Below are 27,631 nucleotides of genomic sequence, written 5' to 3' on the forward strand. Positions count from 1 at the left end.
TATTTAGAAGAAAAAAGTAATGATCTCACACTTACATTTGATGAATCCTTTTAATGCTACAGCAGGAGACGACGGGGTTTTTGTTGAACTCTCTTATCACGTCATCACAGTCCAACGATTCGGTCAGTTCTCTTTCAAGGGACAGTGCATTCAGTCTGTGAGTCAACGTGGATGTTCTGGTGGATGTTTTTATCCATTTAACAGCAGAAAACAGCCGTTCGACGGTGCATGTTGTTATTGGCATTATGATGAGGGCCGGCAGAAGACTATTTATTTAAGGAAAAATGTGCTCCCTCATTTATCGCGGGAGTTACGTTCAAAAATAACCAGCAAAGTAGTCAGCGCTATTCTTTGCAATTATTATAGATGTTTTAAGGCTGTAAAACCCCTCACTGCACACTTTATACACTTTTCTCAAACAGGCATTAACATTTTCTCACTTTTCTCTCCTGTGTAAACACTCTCTTTTTTCTTCTGTGCGAGAAGATTATAAACAGACACACGCAGAACACAATGCGCAGCTCTCCCTTCGCTCACTGCCTCCGGAGGTACGGATGCGGGACCTGCAAAGAATCCAAGTCCTCTCTTGGTGGTCACGGAGCTCTGCAGCTGCGATCAACATCCGGATCAAAACAGCGAGTGTATCTCTGGACCTGTTGCCAGATTTGGCGCAATTCCGCACAGCAGACAGGAGGAGGTGGCCCGCTGCTGCATTTACCGAGCCCGCAGAAAGAGCATCGGAGGCGGTGAGAGCAATCGCAGTGATGCCGACCGGTGCCGCGACCGGCCCGCCCGATAAGAACGCAGAACACAATGCGCTATTTAAAAAAAAAAGCATGCAAAATTGCACTAAAAAAATCCGCGAAACTGCGAGGCCGCGAAAGGTGAACTGCGTTATAGTGAGGGACCACTGTACTCTGAAAATAAATTCATAAAAATCACAGAAGATGAACCAGATTTTTTTGACAAAATGTATTAATTGTTGCTCAGTGCTAATGCAATATCACATCATAAGAATACAATGAGGCAACAACAGGTGACTGCCGAGTGTCGACTCAGCCTTCTCATTGGATGGGGCGGGCCTGGCTGACAAGTGGGCGGGAAGTGACCAGTCGAGGAACTGCAGCTCTTTCTTTTTCCAGTGGGACTTCATCTGAGACCATCAAAGTTTTCTGCTTTTTGATTAGTGCTGCCACGGTGAGCGATCACCTGAACTTTGACCTCTGATCTGGATCTTTGAACAGTCACTGGTGGAACCTTTACAGATGTCTTGACATTATTAATGTCCTCCTGTGTGAGACCTTGAACTGTCTGTGAATTGTGACAAAAGAACGGTGGCTTCATTCGGTAATTTGAGACAAAATACACAACAGAATGGGAAACTGAAAATAAAGACGAGTGTGGACGTGTGGGAGGGTTCCAAACACCTTCTGTTCGTCGTGTAAATTAGCGCTGCCTCTCTCAAAACAATGCTTTGAAATGTGGTTATTCCTTCTATTAAACTGGCAGATGGCAACTGTCATAAGTTGCATACTGCCACCTACTGTACCGGACTGTGCAGTAAAACGTGGTGTAGCATAAGAATCTTTAAAAGATCAAACAAAATCAATTCTTCCTTGAGTCTTTAAGGGAACTACACAGTGCTGCAATATCGTCCTTTTCCACTCATTCTTCCAGCACATCATTCGTCCAAAGTTCTCAGCTTCCTTTTGTTTCCTGTCACTTCAGCCTGTATTCAGACTTCAGAATTTATTTTTAATTTAACCTTTATTTTTCCAGGTTAGTCCCTTTGAGATCGTGATCTCTTTTGCAAGGGAGACCTGGACAATTCTAAAGTTTCCAGTCCACCTTTAAATGTCGGAGGAAACTGGAGCACCCGGAGGAAACCCACACAAACACGAAGAACATGCAAACTCCACACAGAAAGGACACAGGTGGGAATCAATCCCATGACCTTCTTGCTGTGAGACAACAGTGCTAACCATTAAGCCACCATGCTGCCAGTTCTTTGAACACCCATGTTTTGGACATTGTTCAGGAGTCCACATGAAAAGGAACACATCTGTGCTGCCCCTTGCTGAACACTGACACCTGCTGGATGGTTCCGGAATCTGTGGCCGTATCAAATTTGTAGCTTGTGATAAATTTTCACATGTTCAAAGCTGTTGAACCTCACAAACGTGCATGTTTGGCACTTCTGTGATGTTAGGTTGTTCATGGTGAAATAAAAGTAAACACTCGTGGAAAAATGAAAATGTGCTTCACCTCAGGGAGCTTTGATTTTGGCTGTCTGCTCTGCACTCTGACAGGTAGAGGCTTAACTCACCAGAAATGCTATCACCTGCGACCACTTTCTCAGTACCACAGGGCAGCGTGTCTGGCACTCTCCACTTTTAAGGAAAGGACACTGATCACATGATCAGGCCCCTTTGTGGTCAGCATCCTAGTTTGCACTGATTTTTCCTGCCTTTATGCAGCAGTGGACATGTCCCAAATGGATCTGGACCCTCTGCACCACTTGTTTTTGCACCCATCTTTAAGCTAGCTCCCTGAGAGTTGGATGGCAGATTGTGATAGTGAGCGCTGCAAAAACTAATGCATGCAGCAGTTTGACATGAGCTCAAGCCTCAGCAGACAGTTGTGACACAACAGCCATCCTGATGTACAGATGGCTGACAAATTAAAGGAAAACCCAACAAAATGTGTCCTGCACCCTGCAGAAAAGTTTTCTTGAGGTTTTGCACATCAGCGGGGAGGGGTGGAGGGTTGGGTGATCGGGGGGAGCTGATTCTGTTCTGTGAGTGACTCTGCTGCCTGCAAAAACACAATGAAGGGGACAGAGGAAAGCCATCCAGCCCTGTTCCAAGGACACATGAGACTGTAAGGTCAAAGGTCAAGTCCACCCGGTCCTTTGTGTGTGGAGTTTGCGTGTTCTTGCTGTGTTTGTGTGAGTTTGCGTTCCATCTGGGTGCTCCGGCTTCCTCCCAAAACATGCAGGTCAGATTAAGTGGTGACATTAAATGTCTATTGTCTGTATGTGTCCCTGCGACAGATTCACATCCTGTCCAGGGTGTCCCCAGCTTACACCCTATGACTGCTGGGATAGGCTCTAGCACCCCTGTGAACCTGGAGTAGAGTTAGCGGGTTTGGAAAATGAATTATTATTATTTTTATAAATAATATATGTATAAACAAAATTAATTGCTAGAATTTTCACAAAATATTCACTCGGTGTGTGTTTGTTTCTGCATCTTTTTTCTGTTGACAGTTACTTGGCTGTCCGGTTCATGTTCTGCACTCATTTTCTTGTTTATTATCTGCAGCACTGTTTCGTCATCCCCCTGTCCCTCACTGGATTGACAGAATGTCTTGCTTTGCCCATCATCTTCTTATGTTTGTCTCCGTGTTTGTGTCCTACAGCCATCATGTGGCTGCATTGTTTTCCTCCGTGTTTGAGTCATGGCCTACTGTTGTACGTAACAAAACCTTTCCTCGATATCTGACCATCCATTAATTTTCTATTCCCACTACTCCAATCAAGGGTCTTGGGGAGTTGGAGCTTATCCCAGCAGTCAAAGGGCAAGAGGCGGGGTTCACCCTGGACAGGACACCAGTCTTTCACAGGACCACATAGAGACAAAATCATTCCCACACCTACGATCAATTTAAAATCACCAATTCACTCAACCTGTATGTCTTTGGAAGTGGGAGGAAGCCAGAGCATCCAGTGGGAACCCACACAAACACGGGGAGAACAAGCAAACTCCACAAAGACAGGAGCAGGCAGGAAGGGATCCCAGGACCTTCTTGCAGTGAGGCAACACTGCTGACCACTAAAAGGAAACTGAAAAATAGCACCAGTTTGTTGAATATAAGAATTGCAAACATTCAATGGGCTGAGCCAACTGTGAGTCACAGTAGAGCAACATATGGTAGATCATTTGCACATGACATCACATGACCAATGAGTCTGCATATGAATCCATCTGTGTGGAATTTGTACTGTAAACAATGCCATGGAAACCAAAATGTAAAAAATGCAAAAATGCAGCTCTGCAGTGGGACAGGTGAGCCATCAGAACACAGTAGATCATCAGCACCCTTCACAGGGATTCAAAATGACTAGTGGCTGAGAAAAAGCCATGTAGATCTGCAATGCAAAAGTAACAGAGCAAAGAGGTTCCAAGAATTTAATTGAACCTTTCAAAATGAGAATGGGAGCACTAATGATCTCTTAGAAAGGCAGGTGATTCAAAGGTGGATAACCAGGATCCACTTGTTTCACATGAGGAATAACTGAAACAATCATAACCAGAGAGGAGAGGCAGGGTCAGGACCACAGGAGGCAGCGGAGGTCAAACACAGAAATATCAGAATCTAGAATCACAATCAGAATCGAATATATTGCCAAGTAACTTCTTACGTACAAGGAATTTGATCTGGTGTCATTTGTGCATAAACAGCAATAAAACAAAAAGGAAAAAATGCTTCTGTAAGAAGTGAAGGAGTCACATAGACAAATGGAAAAAACTATGTCCACTGTCAAATAAATAGAACTTAGTGGAATGGGGCTGTGCAAAGGCATGCAGATGTGCAGTACCTTCCAGTGCAGGTATGATCAGTCTGTACTTTGTGGGAGTGAGTGGTGGGGCAGGGTAAATAGGGGTCTCTGTGATTATTTATAAATCCAGCTGCAGATGGAAAGAAGCAGTTTTTGTGTCTTGGGGTTTTGGTCCTGATGGGCCTCAGCCATCTGCCAGAGGGGAAGGTAACAAAACGTTTGTGTCCTGGGTGAGAGGGATCGGCCACTATCTTCCCTGCTTTTCCTCAGTGCCCTGGAGGTGTACAGGTCCTGTAGGGATGGCAGACTGCATTTGATCACCATCTCTGCTGTGTAGATGATACGCTGCAGTCTGCTCCTGTCCTTACCAGTGGGATCACCGTACCAAACAGTGACTCACTGATAGACTCAGTGATGGCAGTGTAGAAGTTCACCATCATTGTTTTTGGCAGGTTGAACGCCCTTAGCTGCCGCAGAAATTACATGCTCTGTTGTGGTCTCTTGGTGAGAGAGCTGACGCTCAGCTCCCACTTGAGGTCCTGGGTGATGGTGATCCCCAGGTACTGGAAGGACTCCACAAAGGTGACTGGAGAGTCACACAGGGTGATGGGGTTGGCAGGGACTGAGTTCTTTTTGGAGTAAAAAAACCATCTGCACTGTCTTGAGGGTATTGAGCTCCAGATTATGCTGTTTGCACCAAGACACCAGGTGATCAATCTCCCATCTGCAGGGAGACTTGACCCCATCAGAGATGAGTTTGATGAGGGGCGTATCATCCGCAAACTTCAGGAGCTTCACAGACTGGTGGCTGGAGGTGCAGCTGTTGGTGTACAGGGAGAAGAGTAGAGGGGAAAGAACGCAGGATTGTGGGGATCTAGTACTGATGGTCTGTGTGTTGGAGATGCCCCCACCCCCCCAGCTTCACATGCTGCCTCCTGTTGAACAAGAAGTCAGTGATCCACCTACAGGTGGAGTCAGGCACGCCAAGCTGAGAGAGCTTGGCATGCAGCAGGGCCTAGATGATCTTACTGAAAGCAGAGATGAAGTTCACAAACAGAATCCTGGCATAGGTTCCTGGGGAGTCCAGTTGCTGGAGGATGAGGTGGAGGGCCGCAATGATAGCATTGTCTACCGACCCGTTGGCTCTGTAAGTGAACTCCAGCAGATCCCGGTGAGGGTCAGAGATGGCCTTAAAGGACAAGGCACTCAAAGGTCTTCAGCACCACAAAAGTCAGAGTGATGGGTCTGCAGTCATTAAGTCCTGAAGTTCTTTGTTTTTTGGGGATGGAGATGATGTAGAGGTTTTGAAGCATGCAGGTACCTGGCATGTCTCCAGTGAGGTGTAGAAGATGCCTGGGAACACTGGGGACAGTTGGTCTGCACAGTTCTTCAACATGGATGGGGAGACAGAGTCAGGTCCGGCTGCTTTGCATGGGTTTTGCCTTTTGAAGCATCTACTGACATCTCTTTCATGAATGGAGAGGGGAGTAGTGTGGGAGGAGGTGCTGGTGGGTTGGAGCTTTTGGTTGTCATTGGGGATGGTAGTAAGGCTGCCCCATTGTCTTTCACAATTGCAGTAAAACTCATTCAATTGATTTGCTAAGCGAGGGACCTTGGCAGAGTAGGGGAGGTTTGGTTTGTAGTTGGTGATCTGTCTGAGATTTTTCTAGACAGAAGTGGAGTTGTTGGGTAAGAACTAATGCTAGAGTTTCTTAGAGTACAGCCTTTTAGCTTCCCTGACCGCCTTCCTAAACATGTATTTAGACTTTTTAAACCTGACCTTGTCCCCGCTCTTGAAAGCCTCCTCTTTTTGCATTCTCAACTGTCTGAGTTTAGGACTGAATCAGGGTTTGTCGTTTTTATACCTCTGGTTCGTGATGGAATACACCAGTCCTCACAGAAGCTGGTATATGAAGTCACAGCATCTGTGTACTCATCCAGACTGTTGGTGGCAGTCCTGAACACATCAGTCTGTTTTTCCAAAACATGTCTGTAGATCCTCCACAGTCTCACTGCTCCACAGTTTAGATGTCCACACTACGGGTTTGCAGAGCTTTAGTGTCTGCCTGTAGGTCGGAATCAGGTGGACCATGGCATGGTCAGAGTGGCCCAGAGCAGTGCAGGGGACAGCATGATAAGCATTATTCGTAGTTGTGTAACTCAAACATCTTCAACCAGTTATCCGGAATCCCAGAAATCCCTTTCCCAGGCCACATTGACCACCTCTGACTGGGGAATCATGAGGCGTTCCCAGGACAGTGTGGAGATATAATCTCTCCAACTAGTCCTGGGTCTTCGCCGTGGTCTCCTCCCAGATGGACGTGTCTGGAAGACCTCACTAGGGAGGTGCCCAGGGGGCATCCTTACAAGATGCCTGAACCACCTTAGCTGGCTTCTTTCAATGCGAAGGAGCAGCGGCTCTACTCTGAGCTCCCCACAGATGACCGAGCTTCTCACCCTATCTCTAAGGGAGATACCAGCCACCCTCCTAAGGAAGCCCATTTCGACTGCTTGTACCTGCGATCTCGTTCTTTTGGTCATGATCCAATCCTCATGACCATAAGTGAGAGTAGGAACGAAGACTGACCAGCAGATCGAGAGCTTCGCCTTTTGGCTCCGCTCCCTTTTTGTCACAACAGCACAGTAGAGCAAATGCTATACCGCCCCTGCTGTGCCAATTCTCCAGCCAATCTCACGCTCCATTGTCTCCTCAGTTGTGAACAAGACCCCAATGTACTTGAACTCCTTCACTTGGGGCAAGACCGCATTCCCTAGCCAGAATAGGCAATGTAACGGTTTCCTGCTGAGAACCATGGCCTCGTATTTAGAGGTGCTGATCCTCATCCCAGCCGCTTCACACTCAGCTGTGAACCAATCCAGTGAGTGTTGGAGGTCACAGGCAGATGAAGCCAACAGGACCACATCATCTGCAAAAAGCAGTGATGAGACCCTGAGCCCACAAAACTGGAAACCTGCCTCCCCTTGACTACGCCTCGATATCCTGTCCATGAGTATCACAAACAGGATTGTTGACAAGGCACGGCCCTGGCAGAAGCCAACCCCCACCAGAAATGAGTCCAACTTACTGCCGAGCACCTGAACACAGCTCTCGCTTTGTGAGTACAGAGATTAGATGGCCCTGAGAAGGGACCCCTCACTACATACTCCTGCAGCACTTCCCACAGTATCTCCCGGGGGGTACCCAATCATACGCCTTCTCCAAGTCCACAAAGCATATGTAGACTGGATGGGCATACTCCAAGGCACCCTCAAGGATCCTTGTGAGAGTGAAAAGCTGGTTGTTTGTTCCACAACCAGGACAGAACCCGCATTGTTCCTCTTCAGTTAGAGGTTCAACTGTCAGCTGAACCCTCTTTTCCAGCACCATGGAGTAGACTTTACCAGGGAGGCCAAGTAGTGTGATACCCCTGTAATTTGCACACACTCTCTGGTTTTTTTTTTTTAATATGTAAAACATGCATCACTACAAACTGTAAAGTTTAATAAAGGGTTGTTGATATTCACACTGCAGGCAGCGGTACACAAGTAGAAGTAAGTCCTGTACAGGCCCTGAGGCCACAGGGCTAGTGCGCATCCCCAGATACCACAGCGTGCGGCAGCAACTAATATAAAGACAAACAACACACCAATACGAGCAAAAGCGCATTAATAATTTAATATCCCCAACAGCACTCCTTCCAAATGCTCTGAAAATGAGTACAACCAGTGACCACAGTGTAAAAAACAGAAGCAGTGAAAGCAGCCTCTGTCACCAATCACTCTGTTCCCCTCACTCACACCAAAGGCAGAAAACAAGAAATACAGCAGTCAGTCATTTCTGGCCAAGGGGACACACTCATGTTTCACCTGACTGCAGCAGATAGATGATTGTTTAGAGATGTGGAAATGCACCAGTTTTGTCCCTGGGTGGTTGCCATCCAGGACTCAAGGCGTTTCATATGCTCCCGGACGTGACTGGCTGACCTGTCTGTGTCCTTTCAGCTTCAATCAGGTGCATTAATTCATAAAGTGAACAGTGTGTGCTCGAAAGAAGCACGCCGGGACAAGTATTGACTCGGGCGGCATCACTGCAACACTGTGCAGATTTAATACCAGAAAATAACAAAAGAAAAAATCACACATCTGGAGACTCCAACACATGGAGCCATCAAATACTGACAAACTCTCACAGATCATAGGTCAGTGCAGAGACGGTTACAGTGCCTGGCGCCCCCTGCAGGGAGACACAACACACAATAATACAACAAATTTGGTGGTTGTGCCACGATGGGAGTGTCACTCTGAAAAGATCTCTGCCCAGTGTTGGACTCACATTAACTCATGTGGACAGCTGGTGACAGGTCGGGGAATTACACCCCCGGCTTCGGTTGAATGGCCAAATATACAGTTCAAAATTATTGGAACAAACAACAAAGCTAATTCCATTGGTTTTACTCTATGCTGAGTACCTTTGGGTTTGAGACCAAAGAGTGAATATGAGAAGACAGTTCAAATGTTGGCAGTTACTTCCTGGTATTTACAGCACATCTAGATCAGTATTTTTCTTGCATGAAGTTTTTCAGCAGATTTTGGGTAATTTGGGGGCGCTGAATCTGAATCTGGTGTTAGTTTTCGTATCAAGCACGTCTTCTGCGCAATACATTTTACAGCCCTTTGTTCACATTTCATGAACCTGGTTTAAAAATTAGGCTTTTGAAGTTGCTTTTGTGCAGGATTAGTGGCATCAAACACGTGATTGAATGAGCAATGTTTGCATAATCAATCAATATGGAACATGAAGATTGCAAAAAAAGTGACGTGACTGAGGAAATCTGAGCTCAGATTAGGATTCAGCACCCCCAAATTACCCCAAATCTGTTCTCCAAGTCCATGCAAGAAACATTTTGTTGTTGTTGACCACTGCTATTGGCTTCTTTGGAATGATGCTGTCATCCCACCTCCTTGGTATTATATGTACACCTGTCCACCAGGCGACATATCATTTGAGCCAAAACTGTTGCTAATGAGCTGCTACAGGATCATTTTATGTTGTCCCTCAGCCACAGATGGTGTCCACACAAAACTGACCAATCAAGGCTCACAATAACTGATAACAACAGTAACTATTATACTCTTCAGGAACTCTCAGCTTTAAGTGCTGACTCGATTCTCTGTCAAACAGATAAAATACTAAGGTGCCCTTGGGCAAGGTCATTAATCCGAAAGTTGCTCCCAGTGGGCATGGACACCTTCATTTCCTTTTTGTCCTCTCGTCTCCTGTCTCTTGTCCAGTCTTGTGTCTTGCTGCTGTAGTAGTTAGTGACCCCTGTGTATTGGAGTTTGTTGTATTGTAAGTTTCTGTGACGTCCGTGTGCTTTTATTGTTAATTGTTTGTTCATTTTTACTTCAGCCTGTCAGGGACTACAGATGGAAATGAGCCTATGGCTAAAATCTGACATATTTACATATTGTATATGTTCATTAATATGTACTGTCCCTTTTAAATAAATAAATAAGAAAATAAATAAGAAAATGAGTGTAGTGTGGAATTTAGCTCTTTGAAAGGAGCCCAGTTCTTATTTATTTATATATTTATTTATTTATTTTACAGCTGCTCAAATTTGGGGCCTCAACAACAGAAACATGCATCTCCACCTCACACAAAACCTTTACAGACTTCATCCACAGGTTAATTTGGAAGTATGACATGAAGGACATGTGGTCATATCCCTTCCTGAGTGAACAACCTATGAGGGAGTTACGGAAATGGGGAACAGACAACTGGACCAAAATGCAATGAGGCAGATCAGAATGAGTAAAAGGACAACAGTGTTTATTAAAATGTGCAAAGCAGAACCAGGCATGGAAGGAGGTAGAAGCACTGGGAGCCGGCCAGGATGTGGTCTGAGTGCTGCCAGGTCCAGGTGGGACTCACTGAAGCTGTAGAGGTGGCAGGGAATCTGGAGACAGCAACAAAATGAGATTAGTCCACAAAAATACAGTTCAGAAGGTTCAATGAATATTCCACAAGGAAAAACAGGTTATGCAGCCCACAGCACCACTCGGAAGACTCTGGTGAGGAGGGGTTGGAAGACCAGGACTGATATACTGCCAGGATGATTGATTGCAGGTTGGGCAGCACAGTTGCTTAGTGGGTAGCCCTGTTGCCTCACAACAAGAAGGTCATGGGATCAATTCCCACCTATGGCCTCTCTGTGTGGAGTTTGCGTGTTCTCTCCGTGTTTGTGTGGTTCCCTCCAGGTGCTCCGGCTTCCTCCCACATCCAAACACATGCAGGGTAGGTGGACTGGAAACTTTAAATTGTCTGTAGGTGTGACTGTGTTTGTTTGTCTGTATGCGACCCTGCGACAGACTGGCGTCCTGTCCAGGGTGAACCCACCTCACACCCTGTGACTGCTGGGATAAGCTCCAGCTCCCCATGACCCTTGATTGGAGTAAGCGGTTGAAGATGAGTGAGCAGGTGAGTGATTGCAGGTGTTGAGCTGCCACAGGTGCTCCCAATTACAGCTCCACTGATGAGGTCAGCGGAGAGAGAAAAGAGAGAGGGAGGAAACCATCAGGAACCTGAGTTCCCTAACATGCTGCTTAACCTCACAGGACACAGCTCTGATCACAAAGCCAGGGGGCAGAATGGCCGACTTAGCTTTGAGTGAGTCACTGCAAGAGGATTGCAGAGACAGACCTTCAGTTTTCATGTTTCAAGAGCCTGGAAGATAGAAAAGGGTGACATTGAAAATGTAGAAGAACAGGGTTCCCCCAGCGTGTCATCAGTTGAGACACTGAGCAGAACAAAGATATTCTAGGTTCTTGTGATCAGCCCGTACAAGAAAAGGTTGACTTGTCTCTTCAAGCCAATGTCTCCATATCTTCAGAGCCAATTTAATGGTTCATAGCTCTGGTTTCCTCAGTTCAGCAGATGGAGGACTGACAGTCCACCACCCTTTTCGGTGCATCTTGGTGAGATGAGTGACGATAGGCATCACAGGGGAAGTGTCATATGAGCTGGGCTGAAGGTCGCAGTACATACAAATATATATATATATATATATATATATATATATATATATAGACCAGTCTCGAGACCAGATATTGGACTCGCATACGGTGGAGGAAATAATTATTTGATCCACTGTCGATTTTGCAAGTTTTTTCACCTACAAAGAATTGAGAGGTCTAATTTTTATCATAGGTACACTTCAACTGTGAGAGACAGAATAAAAACTCCAGAAAATCACATTGTATGATTTTTAAATAGTTTATTTGTATTTTATTGCATAAAATAAGTATTTGATCACCTACTGACCAGTAAGAATTCTGTCTCTCACAGACCTGTTCATTTTTCTTTAAGAAGCCCTCTTATTCTGAACTCTTTACCTGTATTAATTGCATCTGTTTGAACTTGTTGCCTGTATAAAAGACATCTGTTCACACACTCAGTCAATGATGATTCTGAGAAAGCTCAGAACTACACAGGAGGACCTGGTCAATGACCTGAAGAGAGCTGGGACCACAGTCAGAAAGATTACATTAGTAACACATGATGCTGTCATGGTTTAAAATCCTGCAGGGCAGCAAGGTCCCCTTGCTCAAGCCAGCACATGTCCAGGCCCATTTGAAGTTCACCAGTGACCATCTGGATGATCCAGAGGAGGCATGGGAGAAGGTCATGTGGTCAGATGAGACCAGAATAGAGCTTTTTGGAATCAACTCCACTTACCATGTTTAGAGGATGAGAACAACCCCAAGAAAACCATCCCAACCGTGAAGCATGGGGGTGGAAACATCATACTCTGGGGGTGCTCTTCTGCAAAGGGGACAGGACGACTGCACCGTATTGAAGGGAGGATGGATGGGGTCATGTATTAAGAGATTTTGGCAAACAACCTCCTTCCTTCAGTAAGAGCATTGAAGATGGGTCATGGCTGGGTCTTCAACATGACAATGACCCCAAACACACAGCCAGGGCAACTAAGGAGGGGCTCCGTAAGAAGCATTTCAAGGTCCTGGAGTGGCCTGGCCAGTCTCCAGACCTGAACTCAATAGAAAATCTTTGGAGGGAGCTAAAACTCCAAACCTGAAAGATCTGGAGAAGATATGTATGGAGGAGTGGACCAAAATCCCTGTTGCAGTGTGTGAAAACCTGGTGAAAAACTACAGGAAACCTTTGACCTCTGGAACTGCAAAGAAAGATTTCTGTACTAAATATTGAGCTCTGTTTTTCTATTGGATCAAATACTTATTTCATGGAATAAAATGTAAATGAATTCTGTCTCTCACAGTTGAAGTGTACCTACAATAAAAATGACAGGCCTCTCCATTGTTTGTAGGTGGCAAAACTTGACAGTGGATCAAATACTTATTTGCGTCACTGTATACAGTATGTATTGTATATAGTATATATAGTTTGTACTGCGATACCATTTAAACAACTGCAAATTATAAAGAAGACAATACACATACAGCTGAGGGTATTTTAGGATAGTGTTATAGTTTTGTGCTCTTGTGTCCTCTAACGTGTGGTCTGATGTTGTTATCTAAGCGCTGCAGTCGTGATGTGCACTGCCACGTGAAAGGAGAAGAAACAGAAGCACTGAAGTGTTTGAAATTCATCCTCCATACAAAGAACAAATTCAATTAGCTCTACTGAGAATGACAGGGAATTTGGTTAGAGGGGTGGGCACTGTGTGTGCTAATGTGGTATTATGGGCTGGCAGAGGAGAAATCACCACCACAGGAAATGTTATAGAAAACATTTCTGTCTTCCTGCCTCTAATAATCCCAAACAATCCACATGCTTCATCTTCACTGGCATTCTTGTTGTTCCTCGAGCTGCATGATAAATATGTCGAGTAATCTCATGAAAAAGAAAGAATTGAAGACTCAACCGGTCTGCAACACCTTCATACCTGAATGTATACAAGAACCTAATAATAAGTTGAATAATAATGTGCTGTCTGTCCACTCTGTAAACAACGGGGCCTCTCAGACCTCAGAAGTGAAGCAGAGTAGGTCCTGGTTAGTACTTGTCTGGGGTCACACCCCAGTACACCAGGTGCTGCATGTGTGTGTGTCAAGAAGGGAATCCTACATGAAAAACTTGTGCCAAATCCTCATACAGCTGTTTGCCACATGCACCGAGGCATGTTAGGAAAACCACGACCAAACGGAAGGCACCACTACTTCCACATTCAGATCTAGAAAGAGCAGGAGCTGATACTCAGAGGCTCAGCAGAATGGTGGTCAACCAGGAGCAGAGACTGGGATGACTGTATTCTACCCAGACTAACTGCTCAGTCCAACAGTTTGCTGGGACACTAGAGCTGGTGCAGTGAGCAACATAAAGACGGTGACAACTAAGTTGGTAAGTGTTTATGCCTCCAAATTCTCTCCTGACTTAGATGTACGGACACTAACTGACTTTATGCAAGAGCAACTTGGCTGTGAGGTGATGTGCCAGAAAATCGCCAGTGCTAATGATAGATTCTCCTCATTTAAAGTTACAGCTGAATGCAAAGATGTGGTGGAGATGTACAATCCAGAAATCTGGCCGGTGGGCACTTATGTACGGCGTTTTTATGAGCCACGTAACCGGCCCGCTGCTGGCCCCAAAGGAGCCGCTGTCATTGCACAGATTAGCAGGGCCACATTAGTCTGTGGAGCGGAGGTGCAATAAGTTTTAGATATGAGCCTGAAAGTAATTTCATACAACTGTTGTGGTCTGTGCACAGGACAGAGTGCAGAGGACAGGGCTCACCGGGTTGTTGTGGATCACCTGTTGAGTCAATATGATGTGTTGTGTTTGCAAGAGACATTTCTTACGAAGCAGGATTTGGAAAGTCTTAAATATTTAAACCATAATTTTCACGGAGTGGGGGAGTCTTGCGTGGATATTGGTGATGGAATAATACGAGGGCGCATCCCTGGTGGAGTAGCAGTTCTCTGGAACAAAAGGCTTGATTCATTTGTCAGTGTGTTAAGACTTGAAATGGACCGGTGTATAGCTGTTCAGATCACCTATGATGGCAAGGAATGTGTTATTTTAAATGTGTACAGTCCATATGAGAGTCATTTTAATGAAACAATATTTAAACAGACTTGCTTTTATTAATTCATTTGTGCAGGACAAATTCTTAAATGTGCTTGTAATTGGTGATTTTAACTCAGACATTAGGGACCATAAATCAATATTCGCTAATCATTTGAGTCAGTTTTGTGATGACAATGGTTTAATACTGTCAACTAGAGCCCTCTTACCTGCAGACAGCTTCACCTACATAAGTGAGGCCTGGCACACCACGTCTTGGTTGGACCATTGCATAGTTACAGCAGATGCTCATGTATCTTTGACTGATATGAAAATATTTTATGAGCTTTCAACAGCTGACCATATTCCATTTGGGATGCAAGTTAATTGACAGTTTTTACCTGTATTGGAAATGTATAAAAATGAAAGTTGTGTGTCTTATGTGGATTGGATCTCTCTCACAGCAACTGAATTACAATCCTGTTCTGTGATCACTGATGATCTGCTGAGAAATATCTACCTGCCCAGGGAAGCTCTTACGTGTAAGGATGCTAACTGTAAAAACTCTGAACACAGAGCAGCTGTTAGAGCTATGTATGAGGACATTGTCAAAGTACTGCTCAAATCAAGTGAGTCCCTTCCAAAAACTAAATCTAAAAAGCAGGTAAGGCCAGGTTGGAATTCCCATGTGTCTGAATTTTTTACTAAGGCTCGAGAGGCGTCTCAGAAGTGGATATTGGTTGGGAGACCAAGATTTGGGCCTATTTATGAACATAAACAAGTTACAGATGCTCGATATAAGTATGCAGTACATTTTATAACTAAGAATGAGCAAGCAATGAGAGCTGACTCAATGACAAGAAAACCTGCTTGTAACAACACTTTTGACTTTTGGAAAGAAGTAAAATGCATCAAAACATGTAAGACATCTTTGCCAGGTGCGATTGATGGCACCTCTGGAACTCAGGACATTGTGGATCTTTGGCGGCAGCACTACAGTAAATTGTTTAACAGTGTTCAGAGTGAGCCCTGTATTTTGAATGATGTGGAACATGTAGATGCAATATTGTCTCAGGAAGTGCTCAAAGATATCACTAAACTGTCTAATAATAAGGCCAGTGGGCAGGATGGGGTTTCAGCTGAGCATTTAACGTATGCAAGTGCAAGGTTAGCACCACTGCTATCTATTTGTCCCACTGCTCTTCTTGTCCATGGTTTTTTACCTGATTCTGTTGTGAAAGTGTCGTGACACGGACCCACAACAGGGGGCGTTAATGAACGGACAATGGATAAGCCAAAAGTAACAATTTAATGTTGTGAATCGCACAACAACGTACAGACAATAACAATATGGTGGACTGTCAATCATACACCAGGTGACGTGTGGGCAGGTTCGACGATAGAAGACACCTGGCGAGAGAAGAGCCGGATCCCACACAGCCTCCACTGCCAACGGAGCTGAAGAACACCGGAGCCGCCAAGCCCTGCGCCCCAGGTGGCCGCTGTCTTCAGCAGTCAGACCCGGTACTGCTGGCAGAGAACAGAGACAGTCCTGATGAGTGTGAGGTCGCACACTCAGTAATCCCACAGTCTGTACACAATTAGGAGGGAGAACCTCCACCTCCAATCACACACTCGTGCAGCTCCTGTCTAACCACTTATCTGGTTGGGGTGTGAAGCGAAGCCGTCGCTGATCACACCAAACGCCAATCCCACAGATAAGGACACACCACAGGAAAATGGCTGCAAAGAAGTTCAGATTATTACTCAATGTTTTGAGTCAGCAGAGAAAATTACCTGGATGGTAGCTGATTTCTCGGCGAGGAGGTGGAGTCACAGTCCGGCCTTTATGGAGATGGTGATGAGTTGGCTGAGTGACAGCTGGTGCTGATGAAGAGTGACAGCTGTCACTCCCAGTGGCTCCGGCGCCCTCTTGTGCTTGAAGCCCGCACTCCAAGCAGGGCGCCATCTGGTGGTGGTGGGCCAGCAGTACCTCCTCTTCAGCGGCCCACACAACAGATTCTTTAACTGTCTTGTTGGTCCCTGTCATCAAAGACAAAACAGGGAAAGTTGGAAGCTCTGATAATTATGGACCTATAGCTCTGGCCAGCATTGTTGAATCAGTCCTGCTGGACAGGATCTCAAATGTTATTAAATCATCTGAAAACCAGTTTGGTTTTAAGGCTATGCTGGGCACAGACATGTATGTGTATGCTCTAAAAGAGATTGTTCAGAAATACAAGAGACAGAACTCTTCAGTTTTTATGTTTTTTAGATGCATCAAAGGCATTTGACAGGGTGAATCATCGCAAATTATTTATGAAATTAATTGAAAAAGGTACCTAAATATATTGTGCGCATTTTCATTTATTGGTATGTGCAGCAAACAATGCAGGTTAAATGGGGAAACAGTGTTTCTGCTCCATTTAGAGTTCGCAATGGAGTCAGACAGGGGGGAATCCTGTCCCCAGTTCTATTTAATCTATATCTTGATGAACTGTCAACTAGGCTCAAAGCATGTAAAACTGGTTGTGTTGCTGGAAACATGGTTCTGAATCATCTAATGTATGCAGATGATTTAGTAGTCTTTAGTCCAAGCACTGCTGGTTTACAGCAGTTACTAAACATTTGCTCATCTTATGGGGGGGGAGCATGACATCAAATACAATGCAGCTAAGAGCTTGATTATGATCTGTAGGACCAAAGAGGACAGACATATGAAATATCCTGATTTTTATCTGTCAAATATTGTATTGAGTATGACATGTAAAATCAAGTATCTTGGGCACATCGTCACTGCAGATATGACAGATGATGATGATGTCTATAGACAATGCAGAATGTTGTATGCTCAGGCAAATACACTCATGCATAAGTTTGGCTCCTGTACTGATGAGGTAAAGCTGACATTGTTTAAAGCGTACTGTACACCCCTGTATACGGCTCACCTCTGGACTAACTATAGAAAAGCCAGTCTGCAAAGGTTGCAGGTGGCCTACAATGATGCCTTGCATGTGCTTTTGAGGAGGCCACGATGGACTAGTGCTACAGAGATGTTTGTCTCTACACGAGTGAACACCTTACAGGCTGTACTAAGGACTTTGATGTACAGTTTTATTTGTAGACTCAACAAGTCAGACAATGAAATCATAGTGGCACTCACAAATATGCAATTCAGTTCCATACGATTCCAGTCAAGCATGTGGAAACACTGGTATGGCTGTCTTTTGAAACTGTGAATAATTATTGTTTCTTCTCTGTTTTGTCTGTCTTTTAAAATGGACTACGAGTCTGGAATAAAGTTTGAATTGAACTAGACAGTGGTGGGCTGTCTCCAGCACCAGCTTGTACCGTTCCATCTGGCCATTAGACTGTGGATGCCACCCAGCGGAGAGACCTGATCGGTCACTGGAGGTGAACTATGCCCATTGGGGGGGGGGGCTGCTGGCTTGACTGAGGGACACTTGGCAAGGGGAAGGAAGCGTGCCACTTTAGAAAACTATTAAAAGCTGTTAAAATGAGAGGTTGCCCTCTTTCCCGAGGAATGTCTCTAGCACCGTGTTGAATCCATGATGCAAAGAGTTACGGACATTTTGATGGTAAAAGGGGGTCAGTACCATCAAGGTGTACCTCATGACATGACCAGTGAGCGTGTACATACATCTGAAAACAAGTGATGCATGTGCAGTCCACAATTTACAAGTATTATTATTGTTATTGTTGTTGTTTTTAATGTTTGTGGTATAATGTGAACACTGGCGCGTTTGGCTGTCGCTGCTTGCCGGTGAGTTTTATATTGCTATATATCTTGGATCATCAAATCATTGAAATTGATCCTGCAGTGTGCTGGAGAAAAGACTTGTGAACGCTGCCTCCGTGCAGATGTTGGATTTTACACACCACACCGTGGATTTTAGCACACCACACCGTGGATTTTACACACCACACCGTGGATTTTACACACCACACTGTGGATTTTACACACCACACCGTGGATTTTAGCACACCACACCGTGGATTTTACACACCACACCGTGGATTTTACACACCACACTGTGGATTTTACACACCACACCGTGGATTTTACACACCACACTGTGGATTTTAGCACACCACACCGTGGATTTTACACACCACACTGTGGATTTTACACACCACACCGTGGCTTTTACACACTACACCGTGGATTTTACACACCACACCGTGGATTTTAGCACACCACACCGTGGATTTTACACACCACACTATGGATTTTAGCACACCACACCGTGGATTTTACACACCACACTGTGGATTTTAGCACACCACACCGTGGATTTTACATACCACACTGTGGATTTTAGCACACCACACCGTGGCTTTTATACACTACACCGTGGATTTTACACACTACACTGGATTTTAACACACCACACTGTGTATTTTACACACCACACTGTGTATTTTATGCACCACGCTGTGGATTTTACACACTACATCGTGGATTTTAACACACCACACCGTGTATTTTGCGCACCACACCGTGGATTTTACACACCACACCGTGGATTTTACACAATACACCGTGGATTTTAACACACCACACCGTGGATTTTACATACTACACAGTGGATTTTACTTTACACACCACACCGTGGATTTTACACACTACACTGTGGATTTTACACACTACACCGTGGATTTTAACACACCACACTGTGGATTTTACACACCACACTGTGGATTTTACACACTACACCATGGATTTTACACATTACACTGTGGATTTTAACACACCACACCGTGGATTTTACACACTACGCCGTGGATTTTACACACCACGCCGTGGATTTTACACACTACACCGTGGATTTTACACACTACACTGTGGATTTTACACACTACACCGTGGATTTTAACACACCACACCGTGGATTTTACACACTACACCGTGGATTTTACACACCACACCGTGGATTTTACACACCACACCATGGATTTTACACACTACACCGTGGATTTTACACACCACACCGTGGATTGTACACACTACACTGTGGATTTTACACACTACACTGTGGATTTTAACACACCACACTGTGGATTTTACACACTACACCGTGGATTTTACACATTACACCGTGGATTTTAACACACCACACCGTGGATTTTACACACCATGCCGTGGATTTTACACACTATGCTATGGATTTTACACACTACACCGTGGATTTTACACACCACACCATGGATTTTACACACTACACCGTGGATTTTACACACCACACCATGGATTTTACACACTATGCTATGGATTTTACACACCACACTGTGGATTTTATACACCACACCATGGATTTTACACACTACACCGTGGATTTTACACACCACACCGTGGATTGTACACACTACACTGTGGATTTTACACACTACACTGTGGATTTTAACACACCACACTGTGGATTTTACACACTACACCGTGGATTTTACACATTACACCGTGGATTTTAACACACCACACCGTGGATTTTACACACCATGCCGTGGATTTTACACACTATGCTATGGATTTTACACACCACATCGTGGATTTTACACACTACACCGTCGATTTTACACACCACACCGTGGATTTTACACACCACACATTGGATTTTACACACTACACCTTGGATTTTACACACCACACCGTGGATTTTACACACTACACTGTGGATTTTAACACACCACACCGTGGATTTTACACACCACACCGTGGATTTTACACACTACGCCCCACTCTGCTTCCACCTGATGGCACCTCCTCCGGCATTGCTTCATTTTTACATGGACATTGCTGCTCTACCCTGTTGCAGATAGAACCACAGAGGGTCCCGTCACAGTTTCCACTCAGGCAGCTCCAAATCTATAAGTCAATTTGGTCCACATATCGATGTGCTCTTTGAAACACCCTCTGGGTTGCTAACCACAGTGTGCTAGCCAGCCCTGCTAGGGTGACAAGTGCTGCTTGCAATCACAGCAACACTGTCAGCTTTGACCTTCTGAACATTCAATTACAAGCAAGGAAAATCTTGTCCAAGATCTCCTTGCTGACCAACCGTAATTTTGACTTGTGGTGTTTAAATGAATCATGGCAACAGCCAAATGACTTTGTTTCCCTTCTGGGTTTGTTTACATGTCTAAACCACATGACTCTGGCTGGGATGGAGGTCTTGCTATGCTCTACCATGAGAGTTGGAGAGTCTTGCCTGTATCCACTCTGGCGTTCAGTACCTTTGAGTTAATGGTCTCCCAGTAACCCAGATCTGTTCCAACAATTGTGGCTACAGTGTATCGTCCACCTAAACCTAACCAAGACTTTGTCTCTGAATTTTCTGCATTTCTGACTCATCTCTTCTCACTATCTTCAAATGTATTGCTTCTGGGTTATTTCAGTATCCACTTTGACAATATCAGTAATCTAGTGACCAGAGATTTTACAGCTTGTTTAAACAGCTTTAAATTTTTGCAATTTATCAACTTTCCAAATCATTCTGAAGGACTTGTGCTGATATCTCCCCTTCTGACTGGAAAGCAGATCATGTCCCATTTTCTGACCACAGGCTACTGTCAGGGAGGTGGTGGCGTAATGGTTTGCACGTTGGACTGGGATGCCAGTGATCTGGGTTCGCTTCCCAATTGCAGCCACACTCCCAACCGGCACTCTGAACAACAGTGCTGGGGAGGAGTGAGAGACACGTGCCGTGGGCCCTTCTGGAAACAAGCTTTGTGCTTTCGCTGGCTACCCACATTAAATATGATCCTCTCTTCTTCTTCTTCTACTGTCTTTTAATATTAATCTACTACATTCCAAAGGTAACTTTCTGCGCACCATGACATTCTGAAATATAAAGAACATTAACTTGGACTCACTTTTCACTGCTCACAGTCTTTCCACCCAGATGAACTTGTCTCCCACCACAACACTAGACTTCATTCTCCTTTTTAATAACCTCGCTCCACTAAAAACTAGATTTGGCACATTTGCTCACTCTTCACCTTGGTTCAGCCCTGCTGTCAGACAGCTTAAAGCAAAAGGTCGCCAACTGGAACATGTTTTTAAAAATACCAATCTTCCTGTACATAAGGACATATACTCGCATTCTTCATTACAAAAACTATTGTTTAAGCTAAATTCTCCAACTACTCTGGTTTAATTAGTTCACATCATGACATTTCACAGACCCTGTTTTCCTTTCTTAAAAAATGTACACAACCTTCTGATGTACTTCCATCACATATGTATTCCACTGCCTTGTGTATTACGCTAACCTATTTTACTGACAAAGTCACAAATATCCATCAGCAACTCATCCCCCGTTTTTTTCACAATCCATCCTCCCCATTTCCCTCTACCCCCCCCCCCCCCCCCCCCGAATCTACTCTCTCTCTTTACCATCTCCCATTGACGTCTCTGAACTCATTAAAAAATCCGGTTCATCTACCTGTCAGTTAGACCCCCTTCCAGCAGTTTTTATTAAAGCCGTTGTTTCGTTCTTAGCTCCCACATAACAAACATAATTCATTCTTTCCTCACTACTGGAATTGTTCCCTCCTCCCTCAAAACAGCTGCTGTCACCCTAATAGAAACCTGGACTGATCCCATATTGTTCTCTTTGGCTGCTTTCAGTGATGCTGGTATTTGGTTAGACTCTTTCTCTCCGATTGTTCTGTCTGAGTTACTTTCATTAGTTACTTCCTCCAAACCATCAACATGTTTATTAGACCCCATTCCTACCAGGCTGCTCAAGGAAGCCCTACCATTATTTAATGCTTCGATCTTAAATATGATCAATCTATCTTTATTAGTTGGCTATGTACCACAGGCTTTTAAGGTGGCAGTAATTAAACCATTACTTAAAAAGCCATCACTTGACCCAGCTATCTTAGCTAATTATAGGCCAATCTCCAACCTTCCTTTTCTCTCAAAAATTCTTGAAAGGGTAGTTGTAAAACAGCTAACTGATCATCTGCAGAGGAATGGTCTATTTGAAGAGTTTCAGTCAGGTTTTAGAATTCATCATAGTACAGAAACAGCATTAGTGAAGGTTACAAATGATCTTCTTATGGCCTCAGACAGTGGACTCATCTCTGTGCTTGTTCTGTTAGACCTCAGTGCTGCTTTTGATACTGTTGACCATAAAATTTTATTACAGAGATTAGAGCATGCCATAGGTATTAAAGGCACTGTGCTGCGGTGGTTTGAATCATATTTATCTAATAGATTACAATTTGTTCATGTAAATGGGGAGTCTTCTTCACAGACTAAGGTTAATTATGGAGTTCCACAAGGTTCTGTGCTAGGATCAATTTTATTCACTTTATACATGCTTCCCTTAGGCAGTATTATTAGACAGCATTGCTTAAATTTTCATTGTTACGCAGATGATACCCAGCTTTATCTATCCATGAAGCCAGAGGACACACACCAATTAGCTAAACTGCAGGATTGTCTTACAGACATAAAGACATGGATGACCTCTAATTTCCTGCTTTTAAACTCAGATAAAACTGAAGTTATTGTACTTGGCCCCACAAATCTTAGAAACATGGTGTCTAACCAGATCCTTACTCTGGATGGCATTACCCTGACCTCTAGTAATACTGTGAGAAATCTTGGAGTCATTTTTGATCAGGATATGTCATTCAATGCGCATATTAAATATGTAGGACTGCTTTTTTGCATTTGCGCAATATCTCTAAAATTAGAAAGGTCTTGTCTCAGAGTGATGCTGAAAAACTAATTCATGCATTTATTTCCTCTAGGCTGGACTATTGTAATTCATTATTATCAGGTTGTCCTAAAAGTTCCCTGAAAAGCCTTCAGTTAATTCAAAATGCTGCAGCTAGAGTACTGACGGGGACTAGAAGGAGAGAGCATATCTCACCCATATTGGCCTCTCTTCATTGGCTTCCTGTTAATTCTAGAATAGAATTTAAAATTCTTCTTCTTACTCATAAGGTTTTGAATAATCAGGTCCCATCTTATCTTAGGGACCTCGTAGTACCATATCACCCCAATAGAGCGCTTCGCTCTCAGACTGCAGGCTTACTTGTAGTTCCTAGGGTTTGTAAGAGTAGAATGGGAGGCAGAGCCTTCAGCTTTCAGGCTCCTCTCCTGTGGAACCAGCTCCCAATTCAGATCAGGGGTGGCATCTGTCAATCAGAGCTTTCGTAAATTGCAGGTTTGAATCCCGTGAGTGCCATTTATTTTTTATTTAACGTGAGCTCTGTTCCACATGACGCAGTGTCTGTTCTACGGCGTGCTGCCCATAGGACACGCATGTTGGGTTGGAGACACACGTGGGGCCGGCTGGACATGCCCGGGCCAGTAGATGTGGACATGATAAGAGTGCACTGCTTCATTCATGTCATTTCTTGACTGTACGTCTGTGACCATGGGTCATCTACACAGGAACAGACGGTTCATACTTGTATTGTGCATTCGATAAGAGGGATTCAATAAAATGCGGTGTTTTTATGGTGTGTTTTTATTTATTTATTTTTCCTCCACAGCAGAGGTGCGATATGGTGCAACGCGTTCCAGCTGCTCGCACTGTGTTTGTGCATGCGCATGAGCATGCATGAAACCGTCGCCAGTGTGTCAGGAGGTGGAATTTTTCGTAGTTCCCCATTTTGTGCTTGGTTCGCGTATTTTCTTCCGGTTTCTGTGTCTTTCATGTTATGTGTGAAGGGGCCCTAAAGAATTTCATTAACTGTTGTAGGTCCAAACATACCTTCATCACAATTCAAATGGACGTGTTCTTACAGAAGGATGTAAAACATGTCACAGAGAAGAACAACAGCTCACGCTCAACCAGCGCGCTGTTTTCCAGGGTGTGCATGCTAATAGAAAACTGTCTCTTAGAGTGGCTTTGGTTTGGCAGTCTGTGTTGTGGGGGAGATTGAGGCTCAGAATTTCTCTTCTGCAGATGAGGAAACTGGTTTGGAGATGCATCAGGTAACTCGTCCTCCAGGCTTCAACGCTAATCGGCGCCGCAGCCGAGCTGTGCTCTACCACCTGTCGGGACATCTGCAGAAACAGGACAAAACCAAGCTCAAGATCAACAACGTGAGAATCTGTCTGTCTGTCTCTGACTCTACATGTGTTCCAGTAAGATGAAGCAGTGCCCCCCCCCCCCCCCCTCCCCTACACACACACACAGACGCACAGACACACACATCACAATAGACACATCTTAACTATTAAGATTATATGTTGTTAGTTTTTGGGGGCTGATACTGATATTAGGCAAGTTAAAATTGGCACTGTGTCACTTCACTCAGTAAGTAAGTCCCTTCGGCTTCTCTCTTGGTTTCAATTGAGGTTGCCACAGCAACCCCTCTGACCAGCATCCTCATGACAACATAAGCTCGTGCCCCGTGTGTCTCCATCTTCATCAAAGTTCGATGAAACAGAGACGTGAATGTTACTGCCAAGATAACTAAATATCTCCACATGTTGGACACTTTCACCGTGTACAGAAACACTTTTGACAGCTGAGTGGAAGTGGCGTCAACATTTTTATTCCTGTCGTCTAATCTAGAATATGTTTGGAGAGAAACCTCCAATCCCAGAGTACAAGGTAGCCGCCATTCAGAAATCTCGCTTCATCCTGCTCCACTACGGAACCTTCAAGGCAGGCTGGGATTGGTTGATTCTGCTGGCCACTTTCTACGTGGCCATCACTGTCCCCTACAATGTGTGCTTCACGGCGGTGGGAGTGCGGGATGAAGGCAGTAACAGCGCCCCCCGGAGCCCGCCCAGTGTCAGTGACATCCTTGTGGAGATCCTGTTTATACTCGGTGAGTGTCCTGTTTTGAAGAGTGTTTAAATGAACACGTACTAACCTCCTCTATGAACTTTCACTGTCAAGATGAATTCTTTGTATGCAGTCATGATATACAGAATAATATTTGCTGGCATTTTTCAAACATCATTCATTAAAAAAACTTCAGAATTCTGCATGTTTTATCAGTTAATGGTCAGCTGTGGATGTCATCATGTGACACGCCCGTTACAGAGGATCTGAATGATGCCGATCACCGATCATTACCACGCCTCTCCTCTCCCTCTAATTATAAGAAACTTGCATGAGTGCTGTTCATGGACAATTTCCCCTAAATGTCACAGAGTGAACAGAAGCCTTCCATCAATAATCCTCTGCAATGAAATTATATCAGCCACCCGCAGTTCAAATGGCTGACTGATGCCGGTCGAAATCCCATTTGTCAGAGTGAAGAGGCCGGCCTGCTCATCAATACATTCATTCAGCTCGTGATGGTGGACTGATCGCTGCCATCCCACACTTCCAGTCATTCATTTCTGCTAATTAGCTGCTTTTTCCAAGATACCAAATATTAGGAACATAGCAAATTAAAACACATGAATAACACTTTGAAGATGGTAAATCTTTTCTGAGTTAAATGAGTCATTTGAGTCTTTTTCAGAAACCAAACATAGTTACACTTCCTGTTTACTCTTATTTTGTTGACAGTGGTCATAAATTGCCATAATATCAACTTTGCTCCTTTGCACATGAATGTAGATGATATGTGCAGGCAGCAGGGCCCGTGCTCTGCACTCTCAGGAGGCAGGATTACTCTATGTTCCAAAGGTTAAAAACAGAGCTTTCTCTGCAGTCATTCACATTCACATTAAAGATGCATCTGTTCTCTCTTTTGTATGTCTAAGATATCAGTGTTGAGTCAAACTGTTTTCCCACTTCATCTTAATTTTGTTACTAATAATAGAGCAGAACTCATCATATCTAAATTCTGGGATTGTTAGTGAAGCAAAAGGCTCCGTGCCAGCGACCACATTAGTGTCCTGTCTGGTACTCAGTTATTTTACTGCTGAGAAATAGTGAGCTGCTAGTTCCAGCTGACTGATTCTGCTCTCTCTTTCTCTCTTTGAGCTGCAGTCTTGAAACACTGTCATGTAGCATTAATTTCATCAGACAAGACGAGACAAAATATATTTATCAACAACAATTTTTTTATGATGAAAATGAGACAATGATGATGCTTTGTTAGTGTTATAAAATGCTGACAAAAACAAAGTTGACATGCTTTAGTGTTGACTGAAAAAGACAAAACTAAAATGTTTTGCATGAAACAAAATCTCTCTCAAGTTTTGTCTTTTGAATGCATAGGACATCCCGCGCAGTTTACATTTACACTCTGTCTGGGGTGTTAAAGCGTCCGATCGGCTCTGTGAGGCTCACATTAAAGTTACTGCGTCTGTTTAACTTTACACTCTGTCTCGGGTGTTAAAGCGTCCGATCGGCTCTGTGAGGCTCACATTAAAGTTACTGCGTCTGTTTAACTTTACACTCTGTCTCGGGTGTTAAAGCGACCGATCGGCTCTGTGAGGCTCAGATTAAAGTTACTTTGTGTCAGTTTACGTTTACACTCTGTCTGGGGTGTTAAAGCGACTGATCGGCTCTGTGAGGCTCAGATTAAAGTTACTGTGTCTAACTTTACACTCTGTCTCGGGTGTTAAAGCGACCGATCGGCTCTGTGAGGCTCAGATTAAAGTTACTTTGTGTCAGTTTACGTTTACACTCTGTCTGGGGTGTTAAAGCGCCGATCGGCTCTGTGAGGCTCAGATTAAAGTTACTGGTGTGTCTGTTTAACTTTACACTCTGTCTCGGGTGTTAAAGCGACCGATCGGCTCTGTGAGGCTCAGATTAAAGTTACTTTGTGTCAGTTTACGTTTACACTCTGTCTGGGGTGTTAAAGCGTCCGATCGGCTCTGTGAGGCTCAGATTAAAGTTACTGTGTGTCTGTTTAACTTTACACTCTGTCTCGGGTGTTAAAGCGACCGATCGGCTCTGTGAGGCTCAGATTAAAGTTACTTTGTGTCAGTTTACGTTTACACTCTGTCTCGGGTGTTAAAGCGACTGATCGGCTCTGTGAGGCTCAGATTAAAGTTACTTTGTGTCAGTTTACATTTACACTCTGTCTGGGGTGTTAAAGCGTCCGATCGGCTCTGTGAGGCTCAG

The 27,631-nt window shown here is 44.2% G+C and overlaps 1 protein-coding gene across 1 annotated transcript in view; it reads left to right on the forward strand.

Moving 5' to 3' along the window:
* Positions 1-27,631, forward strand: part of kcnh3 (potassium voltage-gated channel, subfamily H (eag-related), member 3) — a 404,423-nt gene that overhangs the window by 261,867 nt on the left and 114,925 nt on the right. The window contains 2 exon segments of the mRNA XM_034186593.1: positions 24,557-24,696; positions 25,172-25,430. Of these exon segments, the coding sequence (XP_034042484.1) occupies positions 24,557-24,696; positions 25,172-25,430 (399 nt within the window).

The sequence above is a fragment of the Thalassophryne amazonica genome, chromosome 14 (assembly GCF_902500255.1).
Source record: "Thalassophryne amazonica chromosome 14, fThaAma1.1, whole genome shotgun sequence".
Taxonomy (NCBI): Eukaryota; Metazoa; Chordata; class Actinopteri; order Batrachoidiformes; family Batrachoididae; genus Thalassophryne; species Thalassophryne amazonica.